Source organism: Oryctolagus cuniculus, chromosome 2, assembly GCF_964237555.1.
Source record: "Oryctolagus cuniculus chromosome 2, mOryCun1.1, whole genome shotgun sequence".
Taxonomy (NCBI): Eukaryota; Metazoa; Chordata; class Mammalia; order Lagomorpha; family Leporidae; genus Oryctolagus; species Oryctolagus cuniculus.
Window position 1 is genome coordinate 1,070,297 of NC_091433.1, and position 17,559 is coordinate 1,087,855.

Sequence of the window (17,559 nt, forward strand, 5' to 3'; positions counted from 1 at the left end):
CCCCGTAGGGCTGCCGCTTGTGTCGGACAAGATTTACTTACAGGGGACAGAATTCGTTTGCATCTCTACCAAATACGTGCGGCTGGCCAGTCTCCTGCAGGTGCACGGCTAAATTTGCGAGCTGTGGCCTTGGGTCATTAGTGCGCCCCTCGTCCGGGGGCGGATGACACCAGGGTGACGGGTCAGAGAATGTTCTGCTCCGGTGTGACTAGGCAGCCGTCGCTCTGAATGGTTTTTCTTAATATTTTTAAGACGAGATAAAGGATAAAGGACTGTTTCTAGGCAGATGTTGCAAATTGTTCCTGCGGCTCAGACACTTCCTGTTAATTCTTGTCTTACCCTTTTGTTTAGCATATCTTTTTTTAAAGATTTATTTTATTTATCTGAAAGACAGAGCTACATAGAGAGAGAGAGGTCTTCCATCCACTGGTTCACTCCCCAGTTGGCCGCAACGGCCAGAACTACGCCGATTCGAAGCCAGGAGCCAGGAGCTTCTTCCGGGTCTCCCATGGGGTGCAGGGCCCAAGCACTTGAGCCATCTTCTACTGCTTTCCAGGCCACAGCAGAGAGCTGGATCGGAAGAGGGGCAGCTGGGACTAGAACCGGCGCCCATATGGGATGCCAGCACTGCAGGTCGGGGCTTTAACCTGTTGCGCCACAGCGTCAGCCCCCCCCCCCTTTTTTTTTTAAAGAACCTTTTCCTTTTAAAACTAACAGAAGCTAAAATGACCTGAGAAACAAACATGAGTGGTGCCCAGCCTGGAGACACAGAACCCGGGTGTAGAACCGAGAGGCGCCGGGAGCCTCTGGGGCAGGGAACCCCTGGTGCAGCCCCCAGCGCAGAGCTGGTGGCGGTGGGGGTGGCGGTGGGGGCTGGAGTTGAGCCAGTCTGGCGGGGAGGAAGTGGAGGCTGAGCAGCCTGCAGTGTCTTCAAGAAATTCTGCTGAGGAGGCAAACGGGGCCAGAGCGAGCGAGCGAGCGGGAGAGAGCGCACGGGGCGGGGGGAGGGAGGGAGGGAGGGTTGGGTTTAGAATGGGAGGAACTTGGAGTCTGAGACAGACCTGAGGATGCCAGAAGGAAAGGGGGCTGCTCAGTAGAGACCCCAGGAGACCGGGGGGGGGGGGGGATCCGGGGCCACTTTCCTAGTGACGCTGGGTGGCTTCTTGGGCCCATAAATCCTCCACCTGACTTTGAAATGCTGACCACCCTTCCTGTGGGAAACGAGAATGCAGTCAGCGCCAGAGTAAACGCGGACAGTGGAGCGAGGTGCAGGCTTGGAGAGCGTTCCTGACGCATCTGGAACGTGAGAGGACGCGGGCATCACACGAGGGTTCCCCAAACAAACTCGCTTTCCGCCAGCGTCACTTACAGTCTTGGGTCAAAAGATGAAGGGAAAACTAAAGAAGACAGAGGACGGAGTGAATTTCACTGCATTCTTGGAGTTATATCTGGACTGCATGGAATCTGTTCTCTTTATGTTAATAAAAAGTGTAATGAGAGATGACGGGAACCCAGGAACCAGTCCTCCGACAGGGCCGCAGGAGTCACCAGACCGGCCCCTGAGCTGTGCAGTGGAAGGGTGGAAGGCGTGTGTGCCGTGTGCTGCTGCTTCCGGCCAGAGGCTCTGTTCCCATCGCCATCGGAGAGTGCTGCAGACTGTGGACGCTGTCTTTTCAGGCTATCTCTAAAGGTCAGAAGTAACGGCTGAAGTGACTTGGTTTTAGACACAGTTTTTTTTTTTTTAAAGATCTATTTATTTATTCAAAAGTCAGAGTTACACAGAGAGAAGTAGGGGCAGAGGGAGAGGGAGAGGGAGAGAGACAGAGACAGAGAGAGGTCTTCCATCGGCTGGTTCACTCCCCAGATGGCCAAAACGGCTGGAGCTGCGCCAATCCGAAGCCAGGAGCCAGGAGCTTCTTTTGGGTCTCCCATGCAGGTGCAGGGGCCCAAGGACTTGGGCCATCTTCTACTACTTTCCCAGACCATAGCAGAGAGCTAGATTAGAAGTGGAGCAGCCAGGACTCGAACCGGCGCCCATATGGGATGCCAGCACTGCAGACAGAGGCTTTACCTGCTACGCCACAGGGCTGGCCCCTAGACACAGTTTTTGATGAAGGTGGTAGGATCCTGTTCTGCCAGCAATGGGGAGCAGGCGCCATGACATTCTAGAATGTGTTAGAAGTGTGATTCCATGACAACAGGTGGCAAGATGCAGGTGGGATCCTGCTACAGCAGGGAGCGGGGAGAGGGCTGGCACAGGGGGGCAGGGGCCAGGGAGAGGTGGTCGGGGCCTCTCTGGGGTCTGCACCTGAGCGGGCAGTGGCCTTTCTCCCTGTCAGTCTTCCCTGAAAAGAAAGCAGGAGACCCTGCTTGTTCCCTGGGGTTGCGGGAGGGGTTTGTCTCGTTGAACTGACATTCACGTGACGAAGGTGAGCCAACCCCTAACTCAGGAGTGAGTGTGGGTACCCCACCAGGAAGGCGAGGTGTGCACTGGACAGGCTGAGGAAGCCGAAGCAGTGAGGAAGGCACCACGGGCTGCTGGCACAGCCCATCTGGAAGGGTCCCGTGGAGCACGTGAGCTGGCCAGGGCTGGGGAAAGGAGGGAGGAGCCGTGAGCATGAGCTCAGATTAAACCAGCACCAGCTGCAGGTGCTCACAGGGCCCTCTTGCCAGAGGCTGAGCTGGAGAACAGGGTGGGGCAGGTGTCTGGGGACCCACAGGAGGATTTCAGGGGAGGGAGCCCCAAGGCAGCTCGAGGTCACACTAGCAGCTGCGAAGGGAGCAGGCAGGGTGTAGGCTGGCGTCCCACGTCCGGGAGGACCTGCTGCAGTCCAGCAAACAGGGAGATGGAGGAGAGGGGCCAGCATTGTGGCGCAGCAGGGTGAGCCACCGCCTGCAACGCTGGCATCCCATAGTGTCAGCTGCTCCACTCCTCTGCTGACGTGCCTGGGAAGGCAGCCGAAGATGGGCCAACCGCTTGGGCCCCTACCGCCCACAAGGGAGACTCGGATGGAGTTTCACACTCCTGGCTCAGCCTGGGCCGATGGGGCCATTTGAGGAGTGAACAGCGATGGATCTCTCTCTCTCCCTCCAACTCTTTCAAATAAATAAACAAATCTAAAAAAAAAAAAAAAAAAAAAAAAAAAAAAGATGGACTATGCAGACAGCATCTGCTGGCAAGCTGACTCCCAAGGGGAGGCTGAGCTGGGGAAGGGAGCCGTCCCTGCCTGTCAGCCGGGCCCAGCAGGGTCCAGGCGCCAGTCTCACAACGTGCTTGTGGCTGCCCCTGCTGCCCAGGGGCCAGCAGTTCAAGGTGGTGTCAGTGAAGACCCTTACTCATGACACCTGGAATTCAAATGTCCAGAATTGAACATCTGAGTCCCACCAGCTCTGAGGCCCCAGCTGCATTCCCATGGGGGACTCGCCCCCTCTCCAGACCCCTCCCCCAGGAGTCCACTGCTGTCTGCCCAGGGGCCAGGGGAGGAGCTCACATGCCCTAGGGCTCTGGAAAGTCCCTCCCACGGCCGCCCCAAAACCTGCAGTGAGTCCGCTGGGCCTTCTAAGGCTCGGCTGCACGTGCAGGGTGGTGACCCCGTGCTCCCGGGCTGCTCAGCTCCACGGGCTCCATGCCCTGTGCCTCTGGGGCGGGGGAGGGCCCCACTCACAGCAGCCTCGGTGCCGGCAGGGCCCATGACCGGCACAGAGCACCCCAAGGGGCAGGGTGTCCTCAGTGGGCAGCGCCCAGGCCAACAACAAGAGCACCTGGGGCCGGGGTGGGGTGGGGAGGGGGCTTCACTTCCCCCTGCCATCATCAAGTCCAGCTGTGACCGTGGTGAGGGCTGGACAGCAGGTGGGAAGCAGGGGCTGTGGCCGTCAGCTCCACGGCCGAGGAAGAGGGAGCAGAGCAGGTGATGGAAAGAAATGGAAGCCAGAGGCTGAGGTATAAAAATCTGTATTTATATTACAATGACACAACGACACAGCACAGCCCACCCGGCGGACAGGCGGTGGAGGCCCCGCTTCTCTCTCCAGTACGGACCTCGTAGCATACCCACACACACTGGGCCAGCACCAGGCCCCCTTCTGTGTCGCCCAGACCCTGGCCGGCCCTGCACTACTGCTCTAGATGTAGGCCCAGGGCAGCCTGCTGGCCTGGGGAGGGACTCTGGGTTAGCTAACCCTGAGAGGGGCAGGGGGTGGTCCTGGCTGGCGGGAAGGTGGGGGCCCACAGGCCAGAGTGTGACACCCTCTGTCCAGGCAGGCAGGCTCAGGCGCCCGGCCACCGAGCTGGGGCTGGGGGGGCTGACCCAGGGCCACTTCCTGCAGCCTCTTGTTCGCAGCTGGGCCTCACCAGACTGTGGAGTCTGACGTGGGGCTACGCCTAATAAAGTGGTGGCCCTGTGCTTGTGCCCGGGGTTCCAGACCCTTGGCCTCTAAGCACCACGCCGGCCTACGTGGGCAGACACACGCAGGACACGGAGTGCCCTCAGCAGCCCTGCTTTCTGACATCACAGCCCACATCGGACCTGTGGCCCCAGCGTCGGCCAGCCTGTGCCAAAGACAGGGCTGAGAGGAGTGCGTCAAGTAGCTCTTGGCACAGCTGCACCCCCATCAAGGACCACCCCCACCCACCTGCTGGTAGCAGGGAGGGGGCGGCTGCAGCACAGCTAAGAGGCCGAGGCCCCAGCCCACGTGGGAACCGCAGCCTGAAAAGCCCCGGGCTGAGATGCAGGTCAGCCCTGGGTTGGGCTGTGCCAGCCCCAGGGCCGGGGGCTGCACTGGGCAGGGTTCCTGGGGCTCTGGCCCTCGAGGCAGGTTCCTAAGCACACTCTGAGGGTGGAGGGCATGAGAGTGACCACTCAGTGGACACACGTAGGCAGACAGGAGACGCCTGCCTTTTCAGGGCACCGCTGACCCTGCCCCCAGCTTCCTCACGCCAACTGGGAAGACTGGGCTGTCGCCCAGACTCCACCTGCGCCCCAGGCCTGCTCTCTGCCCACCACCCTGCGCCCTCACAGGGCAGGCTCTGTGCCAGAGCTGTTTCTAGGGACCCGCATACCTCGAGAGCCCCCCGCCACACTCTGGGGCGTCCATTGGCACGATTGAAGATAAAAACACAGATTTCCCCGACAGTTTGGAAATTGGTTACAAATGCACTGGAGGAGGAGGAAGTGGGGGTGTATTGCTGCGTGTCCCCAGGGACGGGCCTGCAGCACCAGGGGCCAGCGCTGTCTTCAGGAGCTGCCAACGTCTGAAACCCAGAGACCTTGCCCTGGGCCAGGGTTCAAGGGAGTGCGGGGGGTTAAGGTGAGAATCTCTCTCTGGTTCACAAGCCAGCCCCCACCCAGGAGGCCTGCTCTCCCCCAGGCTGCATGGCCAGCCCCTGCCAGCTACCAGGCGGCGGGCAGGATCAGAGCCCCTCCTGCTGCAAACAGCAGCCGCCACGCTGTGCACACGCAGGCACCACTCCCAGACAGCGGAGGCTGGGGGCTGCCAGTGCAGCACAGAGGAGGGCCCCTGCTGGGCAGGCCTGGGGCAGTCTCTGAGCCACGAGACAGGCTGCTGGTGGCTGGTGGCGAGCAGGACGGGGCGGGACTCGGGACGCAAGGCACACTGTGACGGCGTGACAGAGGGACGGGTCCCTGAGACACTGGGTGGCTCCCACCCCTCAGCAATCAAGGACGCAACAGCGGCTAGGAAAATAGAGTACAAAATCTGGCACAGGAAATCAAGGCGGCACACGCTCCCGCCCCTTGGCCCCGGCTTCAGAGCTCTGTCTCTCTGTTTTGTGTTTTGGGAAAAGCCTCTTTGCCAGCTGAGGCTGCCACAGGCAGCCGTGGGCACTCCCCAGGGAGGGCGCCGGAGCCTTGCGGGGGGCCGCTGGCCTGCAGCTTCTCACGCGGGATTTTGCGCTTTTGTCTGTTCAAAGAGAGGTGAGAAAGCCTGGAGGCCCCAGCCTCTGCGGGCAGAGAAGCCCCCCTGCAGACCCCAGGGTCACGTGGGCAGGGGCAGGTGGGCCAGGGACCGGAGGGGGAGCCAGGCACAGGGCGAGGGCCAGCAGGTGACCCTTTAGGCCAACCTGCCCTCCAGGTGTGCCCACGTGTGTCCTCGGGCACACGAGCAGGCGTGAACCTAGGTGCCTGTGTGTGCGACTCGGGGTCCTACCAGGGCAGGAGGCCCCCCACCTGCTGCGGGGAGGCCTGGCCTGGCTCCTGAACCTGCAGGGTGGGAAGGGCCCCCTCCGCCCTCCCAACCCTGGGGTGCTCACCCAAGTCCCGCCCTTCACAGATCCCTCTGTCCATGCCTCAGGAGCCTGCGTGGACCGACAGATGGACGGACGGACAGCCGCACCTTCCTTCCTTCCTTCCTCGGTCCACTCCTTTCTCCTGGCATCCGAGTTGGGTCTGCGCTCCCCGAGGTGGTCATTAAGCCCCTCACACGGCGCCCGCCGAGGTTTGCAGCAATGACATTTAATACTTCTGGAATGATTAGGAATCTGAGGACAGACCGTGGGCGACTATGCGGAGCTCGGCCCTGCCCTCCCGCGGTGGGCCCTGCACAGCCGGGAGGGGCGGGCGGCTCGGTGGGCCCTGACCGGCAGGCAGGCAGAGGCAGGCAGCCCAGGCGGCACAGCAGTGGCCCGTGGAGAGGCTGGTGTCAGTCGAGGGAGCACAGGAGGGCTGACACGCTCAGCCAGAGGCGGGCAGGCAGGCCAAGGAGCAGAGGGCGCGGGCCTACGAGAGGCCGGGGCGGCCAGGCCGCCGGCAGGGAGGCCCGTAGCCGGCGCCACAGCCGCCGCTCTGCAGGCTGTAGTGGTCGTCCACGTCGCTGCTGCTGCCTACACTGTCCAGCTCGCCGGATCCAAACTCCATGCCCTCTATGTCCACTTCTGGGGAGAACAGGGAGGGAGCCCGGTCAGGCCACGGAGAGGCGGGGCTCCCTTCAAAGTTGGGGCCCACCACTCCATCTCACAGAGCCAAGGCTTGGGGTCGAGGGCAGTGGGGTGAGGATGCCGGGGCACCAGGGTGGGCAGGCTCCCCCTCCTCAGCTGTGGCTCAGAGCCTGCGGGGGGGCCTGGCCTGGCCGCAGCCCCCCACAGGCAGCCACCCAGCCTCTGTGCCCACCTCCTCGTCCTGCCCCTTCCGCAGCCCCGGCCCCACCCACCTTGCTCCGAGTCGTCGGTGGAGACGGCAGAGCCGGTGCTGTCGGTGCGCACGCGCTCCACGCTCTGCAGGGACAGCTGCTCCAGGCGCCGCTTCAGGAAGCGGTGCTCCCGCTGCAGCTGCTCCTTGACGCTCAGGGCGCGGCGGTCCTGCTCCTCCAGTTTCTGGGAGCGAGGCGGCGCCGTGAGCCTGGGGCAGCCCCGCACGCCCCACACAGCCCCCGAGGCCACACCCAGGGGCACCCCGGGCCTGTGCTCTCCGTCTGCTGACCAGCCAAGCTGGTCCCCGAAGCCCTGGGACAGTGGCACCCAGCCTCCGGCCGGCACCTTTGGAAGAAAGCCTTGCCACGGCGGGAGGGGGCCAAGCCTTGGCCTTGGCCTGTGCCACACTGCCTCTCCCTGCCCCACCCTCCGGCCTTCTCCCAGGCCTCCCGAAGGCCTGAGTGACAGGCCGGCTGCTCTGAGAGCCCCCACCCCCCAAGGGCCTCGTGTGCCTCTCAAAGCTCCTGCCACCCTGCCTGGAGCTCCCCACCCTGAACAGGCAGCGAGGGCCCTTTGTGGGGGGAGCCCTGCGCGGGTAGGCTCGTGTCCCAAGACCCCAAAACCTGCAGGTCTCAGCCCAAAGGCCTCAGGGGGCTGGCCCCAGAGAGCAGCCCCCGCCACCACACACCGCCCCAGGCTGCCGATTCCACAGGGCCTTCCCTGGCCCCAACTCTCCCTCCAGCTGCTGCCCCGCCCTCCACTGCCCAGGGGCCCCGGAACCCTTGGCACCCCACTTCTCCCTTTCCTGCAGCCTGCTCTACCTCCTGCCCCCTCACCACCCAACAAAACCCTCCTCGGCCCCCCCCAGAAAGCCCAGCCCTCGCCGCGCACCTGCCCGGCGCCCACCCGCCTTTGACCGGGGCTGGGCGGGGCAGGGCGGGGCGCTCACCTTGATGTGCATCCTGGCCCGCTTCAGGAGGCTCAGCGTGGTGTGGCGGGTGCTGTCGGGGCCCAGGGGCACCAGCTGCTTCAGCTGCTCCAGGTACAGCCTGAGCTTGGCTCGTCTGCAAGAGCCAGAGACAGAACGTCGGGCCGTCGGCAGGCAGAGCTGGCCCAGAGGTCTGGAGGAGGGTGGGGTGGGGGCCTGGTCCACGGCTACCCTGCCCTCAGGAGCTGCAGCGCCACCACCAGGCCACGCTGGGGTCCCATGGCTGGGGTGGGGGAACAGTCAGGCTGCTCCCAGAGCCCCGGGGGCCCAGACGAGGCGTGCGTCCCCTCAGCGCGCCAGGCCCCAGTACTTGCTGGTCACTCCCGTCCTCCCAGGGGCACGAGTCAGGTCCAGAGAGGGCCAAGGACCAGCGCCCTCACCCACGTCTGGTATCCCTTTGGAATCGGCTTTTTTCCGGGGGTGTCCCCACAGCCACAGGACAAATCCATCTTGCCCCAGAACTGGCGCCGTCATGTGCCGGGTCTGCTGGGGGTGTTTGGCAGGGGCCCCGGGAGACATCTGCCCTCCCGGAAGCACCGCGTGGGCGGGGTGGGGGTGGGGGTCAGCCTGGGGAGGGCAGGCTGTGGCTGCACAGCCCCGGCCCCCCCGACCTACCACAGTGGCCTGTGGCCCCTGATGCCCCACACGTCCCCCAGCCCAGGGTCCAGGGCACCCAGGCTCAGCAGAGCTCAGCTCAGTAGCTGACCGACCCACCCTGGCCAGCGGCTGGGACTGCCTCCAGCTGCAGGCCGCCTGGCCCAGGGTAAATTGAGGAGTGTTACCAACAGTCTGCAGACCTGCAGCACTACGGCCTGGCCGCCAGCGGCGCCGCACACGCGCCCGTCTCCCAGAAGCACCATCGCTGGCACCCCCACCTTTTACCTCTGCTGCCTAGATCCTGGCAACCCCACGCCGCCCCAGAGAGACCCTGGGAGGAGCCTGGGCAGGGACAGCCATTTCCTGTGGACAGAGGAGGAGGGGCCGTGGGGAGAGCCTGCTGGGCGGTGATAACGGCAGAGAGAGGCTGTCGCCCTGGGCCACAGGGCACCCTGAGGACACACCTGCTCCCTGGTCCACGGTGCCACGGGGCCTAGAAGTCCTTCCGAGTCAGACCTTAGGAAGAACCCTCAGGGCGCGGGAGACTGGGGCTGTGCTGGGCCAGGAGAGGGGACGCCACCTCGAAGCGCGAGGATCTTCAGCCCCCGCCCTCCATGGTTCACAGGCACCCGGCAGGCTCCGAGTCCAAGCCACCGTTCCCGGGGGCACCTTCTTCAGCTGCACTTGGGCGAGCACCCACCCCCGGGCACCGAGCAGGTCCCAGCGCGGGCACCCCCCACGCTGCACGTGGGTTTACAACCCACCCACGCCAGCCGGACAGAGCGCTGCGGGCAAGTTAGAATGCACACCAAGGAAAAGAAGAAGAAAAAAAGCAACCTGAAGTCCCACCACCCGGTAACTGCTTTTCACATCATCAGAGTTAGGGGGAAATTCACAGGCACCCGGTTCTGTTTAGAACAATGAAACAGCGGACGCACACGAGAGACGGACAGAACACAATGAAGCACGGGAAGCACCTCCGGGTGATGCCGTTGGCAACGTTTATTTCTTAGCTTTATGCTTTGCTGTATTTTCCAAGTGTTCTTGGAAAAACACTCTGCATATTACTATTACAATCAGAGAAGACACATTTGTACAAGAAAGAAAAAACACACCCAAGAGACAAGTCACAGTAGAAAAATATTTGCAATACATGTAAAAGACAAACGATTAGTATTCATGGTATTTTGAGCTCATACACATCAAAAATAAAGAGAAGAACACTTCGCTGTAACAACAGGCAAAGGACACAAAAGCAAGTTACAGGAGCCGCACGGCCCGTCTCACACGGAGGCGGGCTCTCCTCGCGCACGGGCTGGGAGCGTGAACGCGCAAACCAGGGGATGCTAACGGCCCCTTCCTGAGGCTGGACGGCAGAGCAGAGGCTCCGGCGGCCCGGGAGTGGTCACTCTGCTGGCAGGATCCCACTGGGGTGGAGTTCTGAAGGCTGCGAGGACCATCAGCAGAGTCCCGCCAGCTTGCGCACTGGCCAGAAGCCCTGCTGCCAGGACTTGGGGCCTACGGGCACCTCCCCAGGTACGCAGATCCACCCCACACCGCTCGCCACGGTGCTGCCTGGAGGTCCTGCCTGCTGACCGCGGGATGTGGGGCGCATATCCCCGCAGGTGGGCTGCACCTGTGTGGGACCGGTTAGAGGTCAAGTTCCCCTTCTTACCCCGGGGTCAGGAGCAGCCTTAGTGCCCTGGTGGAGAAGGCAGAGGCAAGGACTTGGCCTCTGGGTACCCGGGGTGCTGTTTCGGGGGGTGGCGTGCAGGGGGTGAGAACAGACCATTTCAGCAACAGACATTTCTCAGGGACACAGCAAAGCCATCTGCCCACACACATGCAACGTTGCAAGTCCACAGCCCCAGGGGCACACGCATTGAGGAGCACTGGCTACAGAGGTCACCCTGGCCCCCTGTCCTGGGCAGTGCCCGCGACGGGGCAGCCTGGAGCCGGGACCTAGAGCCGGCTCTGCCAGTCACTGGTTATGGGACCCTGGGAAGGTCCCCACAGCGGGGCCGCCCCGGGCGGGGTCTCGTCAAGCCCTCCTTGTGCAGCAACCGCAGTGCCCTAGGCCACCGCCAGTGCCTTCCCGAGGAAGCAGCCCCCGCGGTCACAGCCCCCGCAGCTCCGTCTGCCACGCTGGCCCCAGCCCAGCCCTGGACCGGCATCGCTCTTCAGGGCAGAGTCCCAGAACCGAGGAAGTGCCCTGGCCGGGCTGGGACAGGGGCGGTGGGCCTCTTGCTCCCCCCGCTGCAGACCTGGGTTTTCTGGCTCCTGCTACCAAACCTGCTGCTTGTGCGCAGTCCTCATAAAGGCGGCACGTGGCTACACCAACCCACAGGGCAGCCCTGTGCCCGCAGGCCTCCCTGGAAGCCGGACAGCCATCTCCACGCTCAGAGCCGACGGAGGACTTGGCCTAGTCTTTGAGACAGGCGCTGCCACTCCAGGGGGTGCCAAAGGCTGGAAGGATGGCCAGCCCCACCCCTACCCCCCAACCCTGATGAAGGCCAAGGCCTGGAGTGGGCCCGTGAGGGTCACCGGGCCGAGAAACGTGTGGCCTCTGCGATGCCAGGCCTCAGGGGTCAGCAGCCGATCGATGACCTCAGCACACCTGAGGTCAGAGCTACTGACCTACGGGGGGGCCTAGGGTTGGCCGTGACGGGCTCAGAGGATCCCCAGGGGAAGCCCCCGCCCCGTGCAGTGTGGGGCTATCTCCAGGGAAGGCAGGGCCCGTGGCCTGTCCCCCCAGGACCGGCTGCACAGCCCAGCCAGGGGCTTCCTTCCTTCCTCTGGACAGCACCCAGCCTTTCCTGCGGCCAGGAGCCAGAAGCATCTGGCGTCAGCACTGGCCAGCCACGGGGACGGCCACAGCCGAGGCCCCGGCCAGGGGTCCCAGTCCAGGCTTGGGGCTGCCCACAACCAGCCTCTTGGCCGACCAGAACAGAGTCGCCTGCACTGGGCTGCGGGACACACAGAGATCCCAAGCTGCCCACCCATCCGAAGGCCCCAGGAGGCCTAGCCTGAGAGCCTGGCTCTGGGAGGAGGTGGCAGAGGCCAAGGACAGGGTCAGAGGCCAGCCCGCGGCCTCCCCTGCGGCTGCCACCGCTGTTTCCCAGATGTCTGCCTCACTGCAGGGCTGCCCCCCGCCTCGTGCCTCTGGGGTTCCGGGGCCCCTCCAGGCCAGGCCAGTCCCTGCGGCCCGGGAGCAGCCCCAGGCCTGCTCGGTTCTCTTGGTCCCTGCAACCCACTCTCCTGTGGCCTCCAGGGAGCCCCAAAACACACACGAGCAGTCCAGGAAGTGCAGCTCCTCAGAACACAGTGTTCCGCCCCTGCCCTGCCACCCGCCCCAGCCAAAGGCCCAAATCCCAGGGGAGCGGAAGTTGGCGCTGCCGTGGGCGCAGAGGCGGAGAACTGGCCGGGCTCCAAGCCTTCCCAGAGCCGCTGGGGAGGGCTCAGCCAGCACACAGACCTCCCCCCACTGAGAGGAGAAAGATCTGGCCCACGTCACAGACAGAAGCCAAGGTCAAAAGACAGTTCTTGCCCGGGGTCCCTCAGGGGGCCTGGCACTGGGCTCCTGAACTTGGGCCTGCCAAGCTCAGGGGACTCCGCCCCTACCCAGAGCACCCGCTGGCAGCCCGAGGCGGCTCGGCTCACCCCATCCTGTCCCCGCAGGGGCTGCGGCCGGGGCAGGCAGACCCCTGGTGACCCAGGCCTCGCCACGCACAGTGGCATCAGGGGAGTCCTGCACTGGGCCGGAGTCTGACTCCGGCCTCCTGTGGCCCCGGACAAGGCTCAGTGGCTTCTTAGAAGGCGCAGGGGTCAGACAGGCCAGAGGCCCAAGAGGCCAAGGGGGCTGAACCCCTCTGGTCAGACGCCAGCCTCTGTTCCCAAAGGGGTCAGGCAGTCTAAGCAGAACCGTCTCCGAGCCGGCCCTGCCTGCCGCCTAGCACGAGGCACCCTGTTCCAAGCCCCCAGCGCCAGAGCGAGCTCCCAGGCCAGGGCCGAGCCTCCACTCCTGCCTCCCGGCCCCTCCTCCGAGACCCAGCCTTTCCCAGGAGAGGGCAGAGCTGGCAGGACACGTCAGGCGGGGGGAGGCGGGGCCGCACAGCTGGCCACAGCACGCTGTCCGCCCGAGGCGGGGCCAGGCGCGTGTGGGGGCTCCCATGGGAGGGGCGGAGAGTCACTTACCTGTGCTTTTCTAGCTCGTTATGTGAAGACCTGTTCAGAGAGACAGAAAGACAGAGCTCACTCCGCTGCCCGACCACCGGGCACAAAGAACGATGCTCGGCCCAGGAGGCCGCGCTAGGCGGGCCTGGGCCCCAGGGTGGATGCCAAGGGCCGGGCAGGTGTGCAGCCGGCAACTAGGGCTGGGGGACCACATGCTGGGCTGCACGGACTGGCCCGAGGCACCGCAGGCCACCAGCCCATGCAGGGAGGCCCGGGCAGCACCGGGCCCTTGTCTCGAAGGGTGGGGGAGGCCCAGGGAGAGCGGCTGCCCAGCTCCTCGGCGGCCTGCCCCTCTCCACTCGCCACACCCCGAGGCCAGCTGCGTCCCTGCAGCCAACACGGGCCAGCTGAGAAGCCCGACAACGGGCTCGCTGAGGCCAGGCCCTCAGGAGCCAGGGGTCCTGCCCGGATGCCACCACACCCCCTGGCTGCCACCGTACAGACGGGGACACCCAGGGACGCGACCGTCTCGGCCAGCTCAACCCACCAGGGCACAGATGCTTCCTGGGGTAGCGGGTACAGGGCACGCGGAGACCCCTCGGCGGCTGTGTGGGAGCAGGACCGGCCGCCTGTGAGGCAACGGCCGCCCACCGTCCGCCTGGCCGGCCCCCCGGGGGAAGCGCCCTCAGGGAGCCTGCACAAAAGGACAATGAAGCAGGGGAACCAAGCTCCCAGCTCCACGTCACCCTCCAGTCTAGGGGCCCCGGGCGGGATCTGCCCTCCGGGCCTGCCAGGCTGTTGCACACGCGAGCAGAAGGCTCAGGCCACCTCGGAACACGACCACAGCAAGCCTTGAACCCTGCCCGCAACCCCTGCTCCTTCCAGAAGCTTCTGCAGGCCACTGCCCACCCGGCCCCACTCTCCCTCGCCCACCCCAACGCCTGCCACAGCCACCCCGGGGGGCACCCTGCAGCCCCAGGGGACCTGCAGACCAGGTTCCACGGTCCTCCCGGGCTCGCTGGCCATGTGGGCTGGGCCAGGAGGGGCACAGCCGTCGCTCTTCACTGACCTGCCTGGGGCTGCCCTTACCCAAGCTGCAGCCTGGCCCCATGGGTCTGCTCGTCTGGGGCTTGGGCGCTGCGCAGCGGCCACACTTCTGCTCACTTCCTCCTGGCACGCTGGCTCCAGCCCCTCCTGCTGACCCCCAGTGCAGCCCACAGTGTCCCCGCCACTGCCCTCCTGCCCACCGCCCACTCTCCCCACTTTGGCAGGGCACAGAAGGCTCGCAGGTGTGGGGCTGTCCTGCCGCGCCAGGGTCCCCAAGGACGGGGCCCCCACAGTCCCTGACCAGGAGAGCTGCATGGGGTTGCACCCTGGCCAGGGCCCCCAGGTCTCTGTCCCGGCGGAACGCGGTCGGCCAGGACCCCACTCGGCAGGTGGCCGAGCCACGGCAGGCAAGTAACAACTTCACTATGCCTGTATGCTCAGCCACGAAACGGACACGAAAATCACCTTGACGTGTGCCTGTGTGCGTGGGTGCGACATGTGACATGAGGGGCCCTCCAGGAGCCTGGGGTTCCATCCCAGAGTTTGCCATGAGAGGCAGGGACTGGGGTCGGCTCACCGAGGCCAGAAGCAGCGACGTCCCCTCCACCCAAAACACACCCATGTCCTTCCCCAAACTGTCCCCAGCAGGGGGCGAGGGGCTGGGACTCAGAGATGGTTCCCAGCCAGGGCAGCTGGGGACGCAACCAGTTCCCTGCCAGGCCCAGAACGCCACAGAGATGGGTCCCTGTGCCAGCCGCTCTGTTTCCCAAGAACAGGCAGCCACAGAAATGAGCCGCACCCTCCACCGAGGGGCCCTGAAGCCCCCAGCGAGCTCTGCTCCAGCCTGGGGTCCTGAGAGCAGCTGGGCCAAGGTGGGCCCCTGCACAGGGCCAGGTGCGCCACGGTGTCCCCACAGCAGCCCCACGAGGGGATTCCCGGGGGAGGCCCAGGCCGGGGCAGCCCACTCCCCACCCAAGGGTGTGCACGGCCCCCAGCTCCAGTTTCTGCAGACTTAGTCCATGGCCAGGGCTCCGGGGGACTACAGGGCGCCAGGGGGGCCGCTTTCCCGACCTGGCCCCTCCCCCACCCCAACCAGGTCCCCCTGTCCCTAAGGAGGGGCCCTAGCACCTGTGGCTGGAGCCGAACTGCCTCAGGAGGCTGAGCTGGGCTGCTGGGTGCCCTGGGGACAGGTGGGCTCCCAGCGCAGGGCCTTCCCACAGCGCCTTTGTCCAAGCCCCCGGGGATGGGGGTGCCCAGTCCAGCAGCTGAGCGAGGCGGCCCACTCTCCTGCGGGAAGCAGGGGTCCAGGCCAGCAGCCCCACGGGACCCTAGGCTGTGCCTCGGTTTCCCCGGACCCACGAGGGGCACCAGCCAGAGCCTACTGACAACTTTTTCCCCGCCTGGAAAAGTCCAGAACAACTTGGGGGCGGGGAGCGGCTGCGGGAGGAGACCCCGGCGGCCAGGCTGTACGCGTGGCACTGTTTACGAGAGAGGCCGAGGAGGCGCGGCCGCGGGAAGATGGCGACGGCGCGGGCGGGGCCGGCCGGGCGGGGCTGCGGCCGCGGCCCGGCGCGCCTCCTCCTCCAGGCTGGCCGCCGGGGCGCGCGGCGGCGGCCGGGGCTGCGGGGCGTTAATCTGGGCCCGGGGCGGACACTCCCGGAGAGGGGCAGCGCGGGGGTCCGGGGCGCCGGGCCGGGCGGGGGGCGGTACCTGTTGTTCGGGGCCTTGCGCACCAGGCCCGCCGCCTTTGTTTTCTTCCTGGCGAAGTCGCCGTCGAAGGGCAGCACCGAGGCGTAGCCGTGCTCGGCCTCTGCGGACAGACGGCTCGGTCAGCGGGCCCCCGCCCCGCGCCAGGGCCCGCCGCCCGCCCACCCGCAGCCGGGCGCACAAAGGGGGCGCGCGGGGCGCTACCTCGGTCCCTGCGCTCCAGGTACTCGGCCGCCTCCAGCAGGATCAGCAGGGAATTCAGCTCCATCCTCCTGCCCGGGCCTGCCCGCGCGATTCGGGACGGCGGCGGCCGCTGCCCGGCCCGCTCCGGCCGGCTCCGCTCGCCGCCCGCCCCGCGCGCCCGGCGGCACCACTTCCCCGACTCCGGTGGACTCGCTGAGCGCTCGGCCGCCACCCTCCGCCTCGGGCCCTCAAATTGACACATAAGGGCGAGCGGCGGCCGGCGCGGCCAATGGGAGCTGGCGCCCCAGCTCCGGAGGCGGGCGCCGCGCCGGGCCGGGGCCAATGGGGACGGGCCGAGCGCCTCGGGCCGGACCGAGAATGTTGACAGATGCGAAGCGCGGCTCCGATAGGCCCGCCGCGGTAGTAACAATTTAGAAGCCCAAGCTTAGCAACAGCACGTGGTGGCCCAGCCCCCGCGCTCGCTGACTGGCGGCCGCCGTGCATGTTAAGTAGGCGCTGCGCGCCGATTGGGCCAGAGCGGCCTATGTAAAATAGGGACGGCGGACCAATGGCCAGCGGCGGGGCGCGCGGCCAATGAGGACGCCGCGGCCCGACGCGTTGCCGAGAGGAAGCGGAGCGCGCCGCGGCCCGTTAGGACCGGGAGCCCTCGAGGGGCGAGGGGCCGCGGCGCGCCCCGGGCTGCGCGCGGGAACCTGTTGTCCACGACCGGCTTCCACCGCTGGCTCCGCTGGAGGAGGGGGCCCCGCGGTCCGCTCCGGGGCCGGCAAACGAAGCCCCACCCGCGGGACCCGGGATGGCGTCGGGAAAGGCTGGGACGCACACGGTCGGGACTGAGAGCCAGGCCTCCCGAGGGTGTCCATGGGGGAGCCGAGGCCCGGAGCGGGAGGGGCCCCTCAGCGCTCCGCGTGGACACCACGGGTGGAGGGGGAGCAAGAACCGCCGTCCCCGTCGGGAGGGGTCCGCAAGAGTTCCGTGTCCGGTATGAGGGTGGGCGCCCCCCCAGTGGCAGGCGCGGTGCCCCCTGGCCGAGGAGAGGTCGCCCAGGGGCCCCCTGGTTCCGAGACTGGCCCAACAGGTGCAAGAATTGGCAGGTGCAGACTGGTGCGGCCCCTCGCGTGCCCCTGGAAACCCCCTCTCACGGGCTTCAGAAGTTGCTGGCTTGGGAGGCGCTGGAGAGGTTTGTGGGATGAGGCGGCTGGACCCTCCCCATGGAAGTCCAGGTTGGGGCGGGGGATGCTGCCAGAAAAACAAGCTGTCCGCGGGCTCCCGGGGGCGGCGCGCACGCCCTGTTTGCAGCCCCTCGAGTCTCTGCCCAGTGACTGGCAAGGAAACAGACCCCTGGGTTAGAGACGCTCATGGTCCCCAAATCCCCGCAGAGCGCGTCGTGACCCAGGGCTGGTTACACAGCTCAGGGGCACCTGTGCGCGGTGAGCCACGGCTGTCACTCTGCGCCGGCTCCGCAGGGCCGCGGCCTGAGCCCGATGCTGCCCCGGGGCAGCCTGGACCAGGGCCAGCAGGCACCGGGCGCTGCGGCGCCTCCGCGTCAGTCTGCAGGGCTGTGCGGAGCCGCGCGTGGTCAAGGAGGGTACCCAGTCCTGGGGGTCCATCCTGGCCGCTCCCCACTTGCGGTCAACACTGGGGGAGGTTTGGGCCCCCTGGTGGGTTCTGCTCAGAGCAGACGCGCCGGAGTCCGGAGTCC

The 17,559-nt window shown here is 65.9% G+C and overlaps 1 protein-coding gene across 1 annotated transcript; it reads right to left on the minus strand.

Annotated features, from left to right (window-relative positions):
- Positions 1–6,454: 6,454 nt before the first annotated feature.
- On the minus strand, positions 6,455–16,094 carry MXD4 (MAX dimerization protein 4). Its single transcript, XM_017338310.3, has 6 exons — positions 15,861–16,094; positions 15,660–15,759; positions 12,924–12,953; positions 8,094–8,208; positions 7,165–7,327; positions 6,455–6,889 (listed from the first exon to the last, which is right to left on the minus strand). The coding sequence occupies exons 1-6, from the start codon at positions 15,922–15,924 to the stop codon at positions 6,735–6,737; spliced, it is 627 nt and encodes a 208-aa protein (XP_017193799.2). The 5' UTR covers positions 15,925–16,094; the 3' UTR covers positions 6,455–6,734.
- Between the last annotated feature and the right edge of the window lie 1,465 nt (positions 16,095–17,559).